The 14613-nt window shown below is 39.5% G+C and overlaps 1 protein-coding gene across 3 annotated transcripts in view; it reads left to right on the top strand.

The window, feature by feature from the left end:
- Window positions 1–14613, top strand: part of ano3 (anoctamin 3) — a 35017-nt gene continuing 20404 nt past the window's right edge. Inside the window, exons 1-6 of one of the 3 annotated variants that reach the window (XM_069708217.1) lie at window positions 1–211; window positions 9428–9634; window positions 13324–13451; window positions 13604–13759; window positions 13848–13948; window positions 14049–14093. In XM_069708217.1, coding sequence (XP_069564318.1) covers window positions 97–211; window positions 9428–9634; window positions 13324–13451; window positions 13604–13759; window positions 13848–13948; window positions 14049–14093 — 752 coding nt within the window. In that variant the 5' untranslated portion in view covers window positions 1–96. Of the gene's footprint in view, window positions 212–9427; window positions 9635–11274; window positions 11359–13320; window positions 13452–13603; window positions 13760–13847; window positions 13949–14048; window positions 14094–14613 lie in introns of those variants that run through there. The other 2 variants (XM_069708216.1, XM_069708218.1) reach the window with 2 other exon arrangements.

The following is a 14613-nucleotide window of genomic DNA, read 5'->3' as shown; positions in this document are numbered from 1 at the left end:
TGAGACAGGTGTTGCTGGGGTTTGCGCATCGCCCGTGAGATGGTTTGGCAGGATGGGAGCTGAGGGAACACCTACACAACCCCAACATAGTTTCTCATGTATTCTGCAACCTTGTTTGTCGAAATACGGAATTTGATAAACGCTGGAAAACAACTGAACGTCGCCATGGTGCACCACTCGGGCTCGATCCAGTCCTTCAAGCAGCAGAAAGGTTGGTCGCTGATGTGAACATTTGGCGTCCGGCTCTGATTTGTTTTTGAGCAGCGTGTGACGCGAGGTTACTTTTCGTGTCTTGTTAGATAGTTTGCGTGCGAGGCGGTGCTCGGAGGTAATGGTCGCTGTACTTGCTGTAAGGGTGACGCAGAGTTGGAGGCTTTGCAGCCTTCTCCTCCTTGGATGAAGCCCGTTTCTGAACCCGGTGCGCTCTGATATTTGATCCACTACTTTATGTTGCCTTGACTGTTTTACACAAGTCATTATTAAGATTCACTTAAAGCAAATGTATTTAAGTGACACCTCACACACGACCAAATTAATGAAATTTATGTTAAAACTTTGAAATATTTCAATAATCTATAAATCATAGCTATAAATCACATTTGTTTTAATAAAGTGGAAGGCTAATTCTTTACAGTTTAAGTAATAATGCAGATACTGCCATTTTTTTGTTTAGAAGTATTTGAACTTGCAGTTATTTAAACCTGCTCTCATATTCGTGCTGGTATGAATGAGCCTTGAGGGATCTGCTTTAAGAGCCGTACAAGTAGGCTATAATCAGCGATATTATGTTGTGCTTTTGAGGAAAGATACAAAGTGTTCCACAAAAATCTGTTCAGCTGCATGCAGAATAGTTGCTCCCGAAGGTAAAGTAGCTGCTTTGTGCCTTGCAACATGTCAGGAAGAGCTGCACTCATCGATTTGAGGTTGTAGCAGTGATAAAAAAAAAAAAATGATTTGAGGCTGTTACTGTAGAAGTTCTGTCATGCAGTCAGATGGAAAATACGTTTCCCCTCTGCAAGTTATTGAAAAAGCAATCTGAGACATAAGACTCCGCTCCATGTGGGTGTGTGTTTGGCTTATTTGCATTTTGGAATTGCAATAATTTCACACTGTTCTGTTAAAGAAAGATAATTGGTCTCCACACGCTGGTGCAGATTTCATCAGATTTATTTATTGTAAATAAATACCAATTCCAAACACCACTGCCTCAGTGCAGCTAGATTACACTGTTGGGCCACTATTGATTTTAGACAATATCCTCAGAGAAAATCAGCACTTCTTTAATAGTTTGTGTTTCTTGCTGTCTAAATTTAGAAAAATGGTGAAGGCAGGTCTTGTTTTTCATGCTGACTCAGGTTTGTAAACGGGGGAGCAGTTACCTCTTTGTGTTTGTGTACCTGGCTGAGGTGTATGAAAAGGTATATCCCCTGGCTTCTGATGAGAGGATGCTGAGCTGAGCTGCTCGACATCTCACGACTGAGCGGTGCCCTGCTGAAGAGGCTGTTTAAGAATTTTTTAAAAAGCGTATCTGCTTCTCACTTCTCTTTGAGCGTCGGAACAAACAAGAAATGCGTTTTTCTTCAAACTTCTGCTGTAACCCAAATGCAAAATACAAACTGTAACACACGAACCAAAAACTGGGATTGTTTTCTAATTTTTTTTTATATAAAATCACTTAAAAAAAGTCATTATTTCTTTCTATATTGCTTTTTCCAAGAAACATTTTACAGCTCAGAAGAAACCACCCAACAGGAAACCAGTAGCTGAAGATGATATTAGATTTATGTTAAAGTCTGACTACAGGCCAGAGCCCACTCAGTATTTCAGTGACTGCTGAGTCCACCATTAAATGGAAAGTGGAAAGGGTGAATTTTGGCTCACAAAAGCCTGCTCAGGCAAAATTTATAAATTATACTGCTTTTCCTCAAGCAGATCATATGAGAGCCTTAAAAGGCTTGGAGATGAAAATGCTTGTTCACCAGAGGAAAGCTGAATAGTGCTTTGTGTATGAGGTGAAGAGCTTTCACAGTGCTGCTGGAGTCAAGCCATTATCACTGTGTGGGTAATTGCGCAAATCTGAAAATTGATCTGGAAATCATCTGAATGCCAAAATAATGAGTTAAAACTTTCTCCAAGTTTCTCTTAAAAGCAACTCTGCTGAGCTGAGTTAGAAAATGGTCTGATTGTTAGATGAAACATAAACGTATAAATAGATCTCTTCAATTCCTGCCTTGAAGAAAATGTCACTCAGTTGATGAAAACAAGAAAAAACAGTTACATTTGGTCCTGAGAGCGGAAATGACTCAGAACCATCTGATAGTACTTCCCAGGATTTGAGTGAATTTTAAATGTTCTTTGGCAGACTGATCATGAAGTCAGATTTATCTGCAGCTTTTGGATAGACGTTCTTAAAACGTATTGAACACTCTGCAGAGAGTATTTGCTTCAAGATTTAAATGTAAGCTGGTTCTACAAAGATTTAGGTCCACAGCTAAGGTTTGTTCATGCTTTCACATGTATTATTCTGCACTTTCAGAGGCAGCATCTGGTCCCAACAGCCAATTTTTATTCTAGTTTATAAAGAATCAATATTGTGTTATTAAGCAATATCCAGCTCATCTTTCTGTTGGAAATAGCTTCTGGATTAATGATTATTTTTATACCCAGTAGACCTCGATAGCCTAAAAGTGTGTGACTTTGGTGTTTGAGTGTTCCTAGTTGTTGGTGAGTGGCTTTTTGATTGGATTGAGACTGTCCGCTGTTTGACTGCAGTTTTCTACAGGAAATGTTTGTTGTGCGTGTGTGTGTTTGTGTGTGTGTGTGTGTGTGTGTGTGTGTGTGTGTGTGTGTGTGTGTGTGTGTGTGTGTGTGTGTGTGTGTGTGTGTGTGTGTGTGTGTGTGTGTGTGTGTGTGTGTGTGTGTGTGTGTGTGTGTTTGCTTGCACAGTCCGAGACAGGCCACCTGTCTTCTTATGCAAGCAGGCAGATGGTTTTATAGATACAGAAATTAATTTGGGGACAGATTTGGGGAGAATTGAATCGGTTTATTATAAATTTAAACACTAGTGTAAAACATTAGGCATCAGTTTTATGCAAGATGAATTTGAGTGTGCTGTATTAACAAGCACAATCAATGAATTTATTATCATATGACAAAACAAAGGCTCTTTTGTTGTGTGTGTGTGTGTGTGTGTGTGTGTGTGTGTGTGTGTGTGTGTGTGTGTGTGTGTGTGTGTGTGTGTGTGTGTGTGTGTGTGTGTGTGTGTGTGTGGTCGAGCAGTTACCAGCTTTAACACTTTCACAGTCTTTAAATAGTCAGTTGTTGTTTGTTGCTAGGTTATATGAACAATAAAGGCACAGAGCCCAAAGATGTTTAATCACGTCCATGAAACCCACAGATTCAGATGACTTGGTGGTAGTATGGAACAGAAAAGATCCTCTCAGAACTTTATGCTTAATATTGTTTGCTGAAGATGGTGCAGTTCTTAGCCCCCTCATGAGGTGTGTACGCACAGACACAACAGAGACTCCTGTGACGTAGTAGAAAACACAAGCAATCAGGGGGCATAAGAGGATTGTATGACGTTAAAGGAACGGAGTGGCATGTACAGATTGAAAGAGAAGAAAGATGTTTAATCTCCTCAAATGATGCAGCCCAGAGGTTGTGCCAGGATTGTATAATAGAGTCCTGAACTGTTTAAAACACGGATAAAATGTGCCATCTGCTCTGAGGTGTGTTCACGGTCAGTCTGTCTGGCTCGGCGGCACGTGACATACCGACAAAAACAGACTGCAGCGTGTGCGGGGAGAATTATTGGTTAGTTTACACATTTTATACATCCATATTAAATTATTTTTGTTTGTTTGTCAAAGTACCTAATCACACCCACCGTGATCCCATGTTTAAAAAACAAAATGTAAAAGGTCCAAGGGGATAAATAATCCTTATAGCACTGCATATAAAGTATGTGTTGCACTCTACTGATAATTAAAATATACCAATAACCTGAAACGACATACTTTGTGTTTTTAACATTAAAAAAAGGTGGTTTCATAGAAATTAACATTGCACCCATAAGCTTCAATATACACCACAGTATTTCATTATCTGTCTTCATGCTGGTGTCCACTGAGGTTTCAACGTGACTGAGATCTAGTGGCCAGATGTTCTGTTTTGCACTGTTCAGGTAGACACAGTCAGCCCATCTATCACTGTGCACAAATGATAGCCTTTCACATGAACTTGTACATGACATCACAGATACGGAACACATCCTAAATAGCCCTCTTGCAGGACGTGACATGAACAACAACTAAGTAGAATTGGTGCTGAAAACAGTGAATGACTCCTGAAGGAGTTGTTAAACCCCAAGAAGTCTCCAACACAAGAGAGGCCCGATTATAACATAACTAGGTTTTCTTTCTGGTCTCTGATGAGATTTTTACTACTTATTGTGTGCATTTTTTTTTCACATACTGTATGTTCCTTTGAAGCATCTTATTAGCAGCTCCTTATCCCCTTGCGCTTTTTTCTCTGAAGCATTTTACTGCAAATGTTAAATCCAATGATGCTTGAGCCCTAAACTTCCTACAAGGACAACAGTTTACAGCATGAAGCCACAGTCTGTTTTGTCTTCCCCGCTAACAGCCCAACTGGAAAACTACTTTTATGCATTTTGAGGTCATCTAGAATTGCACTGCTTAAGTGTCCAGGATGAGGTGTTGGGAGAAAAAGGGCTAACCGTGCATAACTATCATCATGTCCCTGCTGCTGCTGGTAACAAAAACAGCAATCCAGTCTTTGGTAGTGATGGTGCAGGAGAAGGAAGGAAAGACAGCGGCAGGGACATCATGGTGGTGGCTGCATTAATCTGTGCTGTGATTGCTTGCTTGGGGGTAATGTGAACGCCCGGTACTGTTTAATTACTGGAATCTAAAGAACTGCGAGCATGAGCTGATTTTTGCTGCACCTGCCCATTCGCTGAGCTTTTCTTCTTGCTGAAATTTCTTTCCACAAAAAAAAAGTATATTTCTAAAGTTAAACCAAGCAAGTCGGATTCTTTCTGAAGGGAAGAATCACACAGAATCTTTAAAAAAAAAAGTGCAAAACTCTCAACGGGTCAACGTCAGTCACACAAACCTCAAAACCAGTATAGCTAACAGGGAGTGCAGTTAGAACACATTATCAGAAACAGGGGCAATTTTTGCAGACTTTTCTTCCACTATAAATCTATTAAATTTCATTGCTCACAACATAATTGAATACATATTGAGGATAAAATACTATGCAACATCTCAAACAACCATAACAATAATAATAAATCACAACCTAATCTATAAATGACAATAATAACTATAACATTTCTGATTTCTTCAGGGATGCTCATATTTCTGGATCCACTGCGCCCAAACAGACCACGTGATACTTTTTGTGAACGTGCTGCAACTGTGTTTTTGACCTGCTTCTCTGAGCATGTGATGATATTTATTTATTTATTTTTCTTTGCCCACTCTTTTATAGCACAGGTCCCCTGAACTGGTCTGTGCCAGAGGAAGAAAATAGAAACATGCACTGAGTTTAAAAAAGGTCCTGATGCAGAATGTTCCTCCGTTGAAAGCTGCGACGGTGAAAGTGCTATGGGCTGAATGTGGATGAATAATTGAAGGTGTAGAATGAGGAAACATGGAGGCATGATGGGAAACAGCCCACTGACCTGAATTATATTTGTGCAATATACTTGCAGATATTGTCTGGATGCTTAGGCTTTTTTGCTTCTTCTAAAATCTGATAGCTTGTAACTGATCATTAAATGTTTGTTCTTTCAGCTGGCTCATTCTTATCCGTACACACAGACTGAAAGGACTGTGACACTGCCAGGGAGCTGCCACACATATCATACTGTGACCGAAATAATAGAGAGTAGCATGACGAACGGATAAACAACCTCTGTTCTTGATTAGTACATTTGTTCCAATCGTTTATCCGCAAATATGCAGTAAACAGTAGCCACAATGTGTACAACACCATGCCCACACACATGTACAGACCAAAATATCCATTTAATCTCATATTAGAGGGCCGTCATGGACAAGCTGCACATGAGAGATCCAAATCCCGTATCACGACCTTCCTTGACGCTCGTCCAGCTCCATGTCACATGTGTGGGTGGTTGCGAGAGTGCACACAGGATCGTCATCACAGGCTGTTACGCTGATGCAGAGAAAATTTGGAGGTGTTTATTAACCGCGTCAACTCACAGCGACTCTCCTTTCTCTGCACACTCAGTGACTCCCATACCGACTTGCACGCCCCCATGCACATGCAGTCCATGCACACACACAGGATTAACTTTCTCCTTCTAAACCAGTTTTAGCCAGAGCACAGCGAGATTAAACACGGGATTTCACATTGGATGAACCCTTTATATATTTATATAGACTTGCGCAATGCACTATCTATGGAGGATACAGCACAACTGTTCTGACAGGGGGGCAGAGTTCCGAAAATCTGCCTGCATGACAAAATGAGGCCAAAAGATTTGGAAGAGGGCAGCGACTGTCAGACGACTCTTATCATATCACTGATATCCTGAGAGATCCATTTCTACATATGCTCTAAAATTTCCATGGAAGCAATTTCACACAATACCAACCCTGTGTCCAATTTTGGGGCCTATTCCAAACTTTGAGGATCCCTTTGCACCACCAAGCCCTGCCCCTACAGACCCATTAGTTTGCTCTGCTCCCATGTGTCATCTGCACCATTAAATGTACCTTTTTGAAAGTATGGATGTGGCCACTGCTCACAGAGCCATTCTCTCAATGTATTGATAATCATAATGGAGACAAAGTGGATAAAGAATACATCCACTCTCCAGACTAATCCACAGAGACCATGAAATTATGACACTCTAAGCCTCTGGCTGCTTCACAGCTCTCACTGATTAACTCCTCAGTCATAAAATAAAGCATGATGTTGCTGCATATATTGCTGAGAGAAGCAAACAAGCCCTCTTTCTCACTGGACCATAAAACCTCTGGTTTCTGAAATGTTACTGCAGATGTAAGTGGCACAATATGTCTTTTTTGTTAACAACCTGCAGGTCAGTATTGACTTGATTTACTGGATCAAATGGAATTGACTGAAATATGAAAAGTGATGAAGCTCGTGCTTGTGAAACTAAAGCAGTGGGAAATCAAGAATGGTTATGAGCCTGAAGACTACAGAGACAAATAGATTTGTTCCAGTTTACTCATGTCGTATTTTGTGCTGATAAATCAGACTTCTACATCTAAGGGACTTTTAGCTCCAACTATTTTTAAAATCTCTCTTGTGCAAAGTGGCTTCTAGCAGGAAGCATAATTTTCCTATAAAGCACTTCAAGTTTACAGTTTTTACTTTCTCAATTATTCATTGTATGTGTGAGCTGTAACTCATAACTTCCATTCATTTCATACGTTCATGTTTCAGCTGAATGTTTCAGGAAGGTCACGGACAGAATTCCTCACTGGAGGTGAAAGTAAGGCACGTTCCCCATTCAAAAGTGGGGCGCTTTTATTTCATGAATAAATATGCCAGGAGCTGCAGCACTGAAGCGGCTGCCTGGTCTGAAGGTCGGCTACGGTGTCCTGCTCCATTTGCTGGAGATTCATTATCGTCATCAACCTCTGAGGTTCTCTTTATGATTCATCATGCCATTATTGTTTCAACAATCTGTAAGCCCCCACTATCTTCCTACTGCTCTTTTCTTGCTTGAAATAACCTTGAAAATGACCTCTAATGGTATTAATAAAACAATGACATGCTAATGAGAATCCGGCACAATTGAACGCTGTTACTTCATGTATTTGTTAAATTGGTTGCGGTCCTAACAAGCGTATCTTTGTAGTTCAGTTCTATGATGCACCATCTTGCTGCTTGTATTGAAGGGTGTGATTTGATGGCGGGAGAGTGCTGATATTTTTAATGCACTCCTCTATGAAGGACGGACATTATCACCCCTACTGTAGCTCATAAAAGCATGGACCAGTTGATGACTGAAGGGATTTCTCCCTCCCTTTTTTCCCCTCCCTCCCTTCATTTCAGTGTGTGCACTGGTTCTATTAAGTTCTAGAAATACGTTCTCTTACATTCTATTTTCTTCATCATTTTCTGGACATTTATGGTTGTTTTTTTAAATGACTTGTTGTTTTATGTTGCAAGATATGGTAGGCTGTAGAAACGATCAAACAAAAACACAGGCAACAAATTAACAAAAAAATGGCCAAAAAACCCTCAAAACAATCAAATTAACAATTTTATGTAAACATGGTACTTCTTTAAGGGAAATTAACCAACAAAACATTTTATGACTACAGTTCTGGTTGTACAATTTGTAGAATTCTTTCTTGAGCTCAATATTTGCATTCTTATTTCACTGCCTAAATATGCATTTCCAAATATGCAAAATATGATGTAGCTGCTGAATAAATACATCAAAATTAATGAATGGAGTGCTGCATGAAAGTGATGCTCTTGCATTAGCATTTTGGCATCAACTACCTTTTTCATTCCTTCCAGTGATTTAGTTTCTCACTTCCATAAAGCTGGCTCACTCATAAGATGCAGATTTAAAACAGAATTGCTGAGATATCCCGATTCAAGCTCCAAAAACACTAAATCTGATATTTGCAGTAAAGCAACTCAGTTGGGTCTTCAGTTAAACCCATCATGCCTGGTGGATGATCTCAGTGTGTTTTTCTGATACAAAATTGTTGATCAAGCTGAAAACAACAAAAATAACATCATCAGGGTTATTTGGTCGGACTTCAGAAATGTTCCTTCAGAGATAGAGAGCTGCATTATACACCTGCTACTCAGTCTGAAAAGCACTTCACTAAAGTAACTTTGAGCAGTACACCGCGCCTTTTAATGCTTTCTTATCACTTGCTCATTAATCAGTTTCCCCCACATCCAATCATACTCACTGTGACAGGCCAGATTGATGATAATATTTTTGGGGTCGTGCCACTTATGACCTTCCAAACCTCCCTCTCAGGTACCACTGTTTTAGTATTGTTGACTTGTAGCTTGTATGTGTATTACTTCTTTATGAAGAATATTTGTTTTTGCTTTCTGGTTTTTTTGAGAGCTTCATTTAAGAGCAGAAAACTATCCAGTCCATTCTTTATCTGACTGAAATATGTCTTTATTTGTATATATTTTACATATACCTATATATTTTATTGAAAATATTTTTAATCAGTGTAACAATACATACAGGATGCAAACATGATATACAGTTTATACTGACATGTATATTTTGGTATATTTTCTATTTAGTTGTTAATATTTTATTTTATGTCTTCTCTCGCTGTACTTAAAGTGACCACTGAAATAAGACACACTCTTCCTCTGTCCCCCTGTCCCTCTGTCCCCCTGTCCTCAGGCATGCACACCAGCATCAGCGAGATCCTGAAGGAGAAGAGCCTGAAGCCGTCTCGCCGCAGCCTGCCCTGCCTAGCCCAAAGTCAGACTCATCCAATCAACCTCAACCACTTCCTGTCTGTGCCCCTGAGCCCGGATCCCAAACCGGAGGTTGAGGTTCTGAGTCAGAGCATCAGCACCTCCTGCAGCCTCCTCCCCCCACGGACAGGTCAGTCTACAGACAGGAACTTACACATATTTTCCTAAACCCATTAGTGGAAGAGATACTTCAGTCATGAGAGAGAGAATTTGCTTGTTGTGTAATGATTTCAAAGTTTTCCATGGTCTTGCATTGGATACTCAAAGTTACAAACACCAAATCCAAACAAGATTATATTACATTTCATACAAGCTAGCCACATTTCAAACACCTACAGCATACTACCTGCTTCTGTATCGTCCGTCTCCTCTACGTTGATCCAAGGATGACTTATATGTATTTTAGATTGTCTTACTTGACAAATGCAAAAACTTTTGAACTTTTTTTAAAATTAATTCTCCCGAAAGTTTTGTCTGCGTTATTTAGTCTTCATGGCCTCTCGCAGCTGGTAAATGCTAAATGTTTATAGCATTGCACTGTGACTCATCTTTGTTTGCAGCATTGATGTTCTCTTTCATAATTTGTTGAAGATATGTAGGTTATTCAACTCGATACTGATGAAGAACACTTTCTCTTTAGTTATTCTAATATTTCATCAATCTGAGTTTACACATTGATAAATTACATTTTGTTACGAGTTACTGCCATTATTATCTTAATGGTGTTTAATTATTCACTCCATTGTATTGAACGTAAGGCTCAACAGGTTCAGAGTTAGTTGCTACACAGATTTTCATAATCGTGGTCACATTTCAGGCATGTGCGTAATATTGATTGAGCAGATTGTGTTAATGCTTGAAATTTAGAAAATTTAGAAAACATTGTGTTAAGTCACAGTAGATGCCGTTAGAGAGGAAACGATTCAGTCTTCATAATATCTTCAAGAATATGTAGAGGCAGCTGACAGTGAAAGCTCTATTTATGTCACAGCACAAAAAACGAGCACATGCAGCACTTTAACATGGTGGTATTACTGTTTTCCTGACCTTGAAATGCCCTTTCTCCTTTGTTATTTGGTGCTGAGTTCAGCGTGTAAAAGAGGGAATGCAGAGAGGAATTTCATGCAAATGAGGCAGGCAGGTGTTTCTATTTTGGTGAAAACTGGCTGTTTGACGTTGTGATGAAAATACATGTTTGAGGAACAGGTCTGATTTTTTTCTTGGCTCACGGAAGGCGCAGACAGAAGGAGAGTGTAGATAGAGCAACTAGCAGGGGTTTATAAACAAGGACATGGTCCTGCTCCAGTTTCCCAACTGTGGACATTGAAAGATGTGTTTAGTTGGATACGCTGCTGCAGGGGTACCCAAAATGTAACACAGATTTACATTTTACTGTTATTGTATTCATTCTATTGCATCTTACAACAGATTCAGTAGCTGCACATAACAATTATTATGTTAATTAGGCATCGGAAACATGACAGAATTGTCAAACAACTTCAGCAGCTTCTACATAAAAAAGGTGAATCAATGAAGTAATGCTGCACCTTAAGCTGAAAAGGCTTAAGGCTCTATTTTAGCTAGGTACGGTCTAAATCGCGTGGTGCAAGTGCATTTAACGCCTTTCCAAATCCACTTGTGCTAATTTAACGGTAGATAATCTGAGCACAGAGTAAGGTGCATGGTTCAAAGTATGATGGTATGATACACTTAGTCTCTTAATTAATTACAGGTGATGATTTGGGCATAGCATGAAATAAACCAATCAGCGTCTCATCTACACTTGTACCTCGGAGGACTGCTGTTATAACGGAAGATTTGGCAATTGGCAGGAAAGAACACTTCCCTGCAGAGGTAACGGATCTGCTTGTGTTCAGATTGAAAAGATTGCTGTTCACAATAATCTTTTACATTGTAATCTTTTTATTTTCAATCTTTTGCATGTTGATGCGTGGCTTCACGTCCCTGTGGGTGTTAACAAGCAGAGTGCGAGGGCATATTGCTTATATCTGCTTTTAAAATAACAGTTTTACAATACACAAGGTGCCAAATTAATGGAGGATAATACTGCAAGGGTCAACTGACTCAATATCTGCACTCAGATGGTCACAAGTACATTTGATATTTGAACGACGTGGGCTCTGGATGGCAAAATGAAGACTGCGTCAGTATAAAAAAAAGCAAAGACGCGTGCGTTTCAATTGATGCTTTGTGCTGTGTGAAAGATAGACCCCATATATTAGTTAAGGTTAACATTACATGACAGAGCAAATGTATTAACTTTGCTTTGACTCATTCTGAATCCTATTTTCACTAATATTTCCCCTGTGGGTAAAATAAAGAGGGTAACTCACTTGCTGTACACTTTAGAAGCCCTTTTAAATCCTTTACAGTTAATCAGCTCCACATATTTTAATGTGTAACCATAGTTAATTGAGTTATTTTAATGTTGTTGTTTTTTATTTAAGATTTAGTCCTCTTCCTTCCTTTATTCTCTTTGTGTGCGTCTACTTTATGTGAAAACACAGCGTGATCTGGTCATTTCCACACAGTTGAGACTTTTATCCCCAAATCAAAACAGACTATACTGACACTCAGCGAGGAGGAAATTCACATTGATGTCTGTAAAGAAGAGATATCACTGCAATCAATTTCCCACATCTTTCCTGACAAATAGTATTAGTTTAATGCTGTTTATTCTGATGTTTTTGATTGTCTGTGGTGAGTAATAGATACTTTATATCCCTCAGTGAGCCCTTTTAAAACTGATATTAACATGCACAATCTGTATACGGATAACAGGCCGATGTCAGGTTTGGATTGTGATCACATCTCTGCAGGTGTAAATGAAATCAGCGCAGCATCACATGCTGAAGAAAAAGCATCAGTTTCACAAGCTGAAACGCCAATTAGCCCGACTGAAGCTACAGGTAGCAGCAGACAGGTTAGCTCGGCAATGCAAAAAAAAAGGAAACAGAGCCCATAAAGCAGCATTACTTCTGTTGATCTATAATGTGGTTTCCTAAACTTGGTTTCAGTACAGCAGTAAAAAAAAGTTCTGTACGTACACTACGCTAACGTGGTGGTTAAGTAGACACGCTTAATTGGAGAAATCAGCAGAGCTGTCACACATGCATTGGAGTAGAAACTATAATTTGTTCTGTAATGTGAAATGCTACTGTATGTCTCCTCGTAAATGTGTTTATGTGATGTACTGTAGCTTGTGTCATAATAAGCAACATAAAATGCCTTGTTTCAGCCTGATAGATGGATGTTTTACTGAGTAAATCTTATTTTTCGCGTTCTTAAAAGCAATAGATTCCATGTACACTGAAAATGGAAAAGCTTCCACATGCTGTGTCGCCAAAGGCTTATAGTTTGCCAGTAAGGGGGTACTTCTTCATGTATTTGGCAAAAAAGAAAATCTGATAAAGGTTTCACAACGCTGAGCTTCTGGAAGTTTGAAAATGATTTCTTGGTGCAATATGTAGTGTTTGTTGCCTCACAGTGTGGGTTTAACAAATGTTATTTTGTTTGTGTACGTTAGGGAGATGAGTGAGGCTTCAGGAAGGAAAGTAACAAGATTGGCACTCTGTCAACATCAGCGCATTGGTGTGTTAAATTGCATCAAGGTGTTGCTCTCAAGCTGGCACCCACCTAAAAATGACTTAAATTTTTATTTAGCAAGGATTTCATTTCAATGTTGGCAGTGGGATTAAGGAAAATATTGACTTCAGCAACAGCAAAGACTTGAAACAGATACTTTGAATGGTTCCTCACCAGTTCAATAAGGGTCTGTTCTGTGTCTGTGTGCAGCAGAGGATGGCAAGGATCACTTTGTGGAGGAGTCTGAAGTGAGTACGTGTGAAATGAGGGCAGACGAGTCATTTCTGCTACAGAAGCCTGTCACCCGCGCTAAATTAGAGGCCCGCACAGATTCACTTCAGGTACCGCACTCACAGTAATCCACATGAATTGTCATAAATTGTATACATTTTCTGATGATGTTCCACTGATGTGATTTTGGACAACTGAAAAGCATCAGTGGCCTTGTGTTTAACACCATTTCATCAGAGGTGAAACTTTTAAACTTCTACAGGGAAAGAATCTTGCTCATTTATCTGGACTCTTTTTCCGAGATGGGAAGAAGCGTATTGACTACATCCTGGTTTATAAGAAGTCCAGTCCGCAGGTGGAGAAGAGGTGCACGTTTGAGAAGAATTTACGAGCTGAGGGCCTGATGCTGGAGAAGGAGGTAGAAATAATTTGGACTTTTAGTTAGCTTGATTTCTCAACTTTGTTCTTCTTAGTTCTCAAACTCCTGTTACTTTTTATTTTGAAAGCCCTCCTTGACGAACAACGACATCATGTTTGTGAAGGTCCACGCTCCCTGGGATACGCTTTGCAAATATGCAGAGCAGATGAACATCCGAATGCCTTTCAGGTAACTGTAGTTGAAGAAAAATATTGAGACTTTAACTCTGGAAAGTGTTAGTTGTTTCAGTCTCTCCAACACGCATTTTTCTCTCTCTTTTTTATTTAAGAAAAAAATGCTACTTTACAGACTGGAAGAGCAAAACCTTGGGCAGGTAAGTGGATTTAAAGTATAGGTTTAAGATGGATGCTTCGATGTCTCCAATGAAAAAGTGACACGACCGGAGGATTCAGTGGCGCTGTAAACTGCAGAGGGTGTTTTAAGATTAAAGTTATCAGTCACCGCTGTGAGGAGCGACGACAGAGGAGGTTAGAGTCAAGCCGTCGTTGTCCTTTGTAACCCGCACAGTCAGTATTCATTAGTCCAGAATTAATGAAACATCTGTCGGCAGATGGTGCGTAAATATGCAGCATTTCCCAAATCTGGGATTAGAATTTTAGATTGGAAAATCAACCTCAGTGCGCAGCACAGATAAGTAGAGAGAACTGAAATGGTTGGAAAGGAAGGTTTTTGAAAATAATTTTTTTTAAACTGGGATTAAGTGTGGGACTTAATTTTGCCAGGGTTTTCAAAAGACAAGCAATGTCCTATTTAATCGGTTTAATCAAATTTTCAGACCTGTTAAAAAAAAGCACAGTTTCCAGCACATCAAGCACATTATTATTAACAATACG

The sequence above is a fragment of the Brachyistius frenatus genome, unplaced genomic scaffold (assembly GCF_029030835.1).
Source record: "Brachyistius frenatus isolate BFR_SWC_R1_liver_20210118 unplaced genomic scaffold, ASM2903083v1 Contig_74, whole genome shotgun sequence".
In the NCBI taxonomy this organism is placed as follows: Eukaryota; Metazoa; Chordata; class Actinopteri; family Embiotocidae; genus Brachyistius; species Brachyistius frenatus.
The sequence above is the reverse complement of the archived record's forward strand: the minus strand, read 5'-3'. Positions and strand labels throughout refer to the sequence as shown.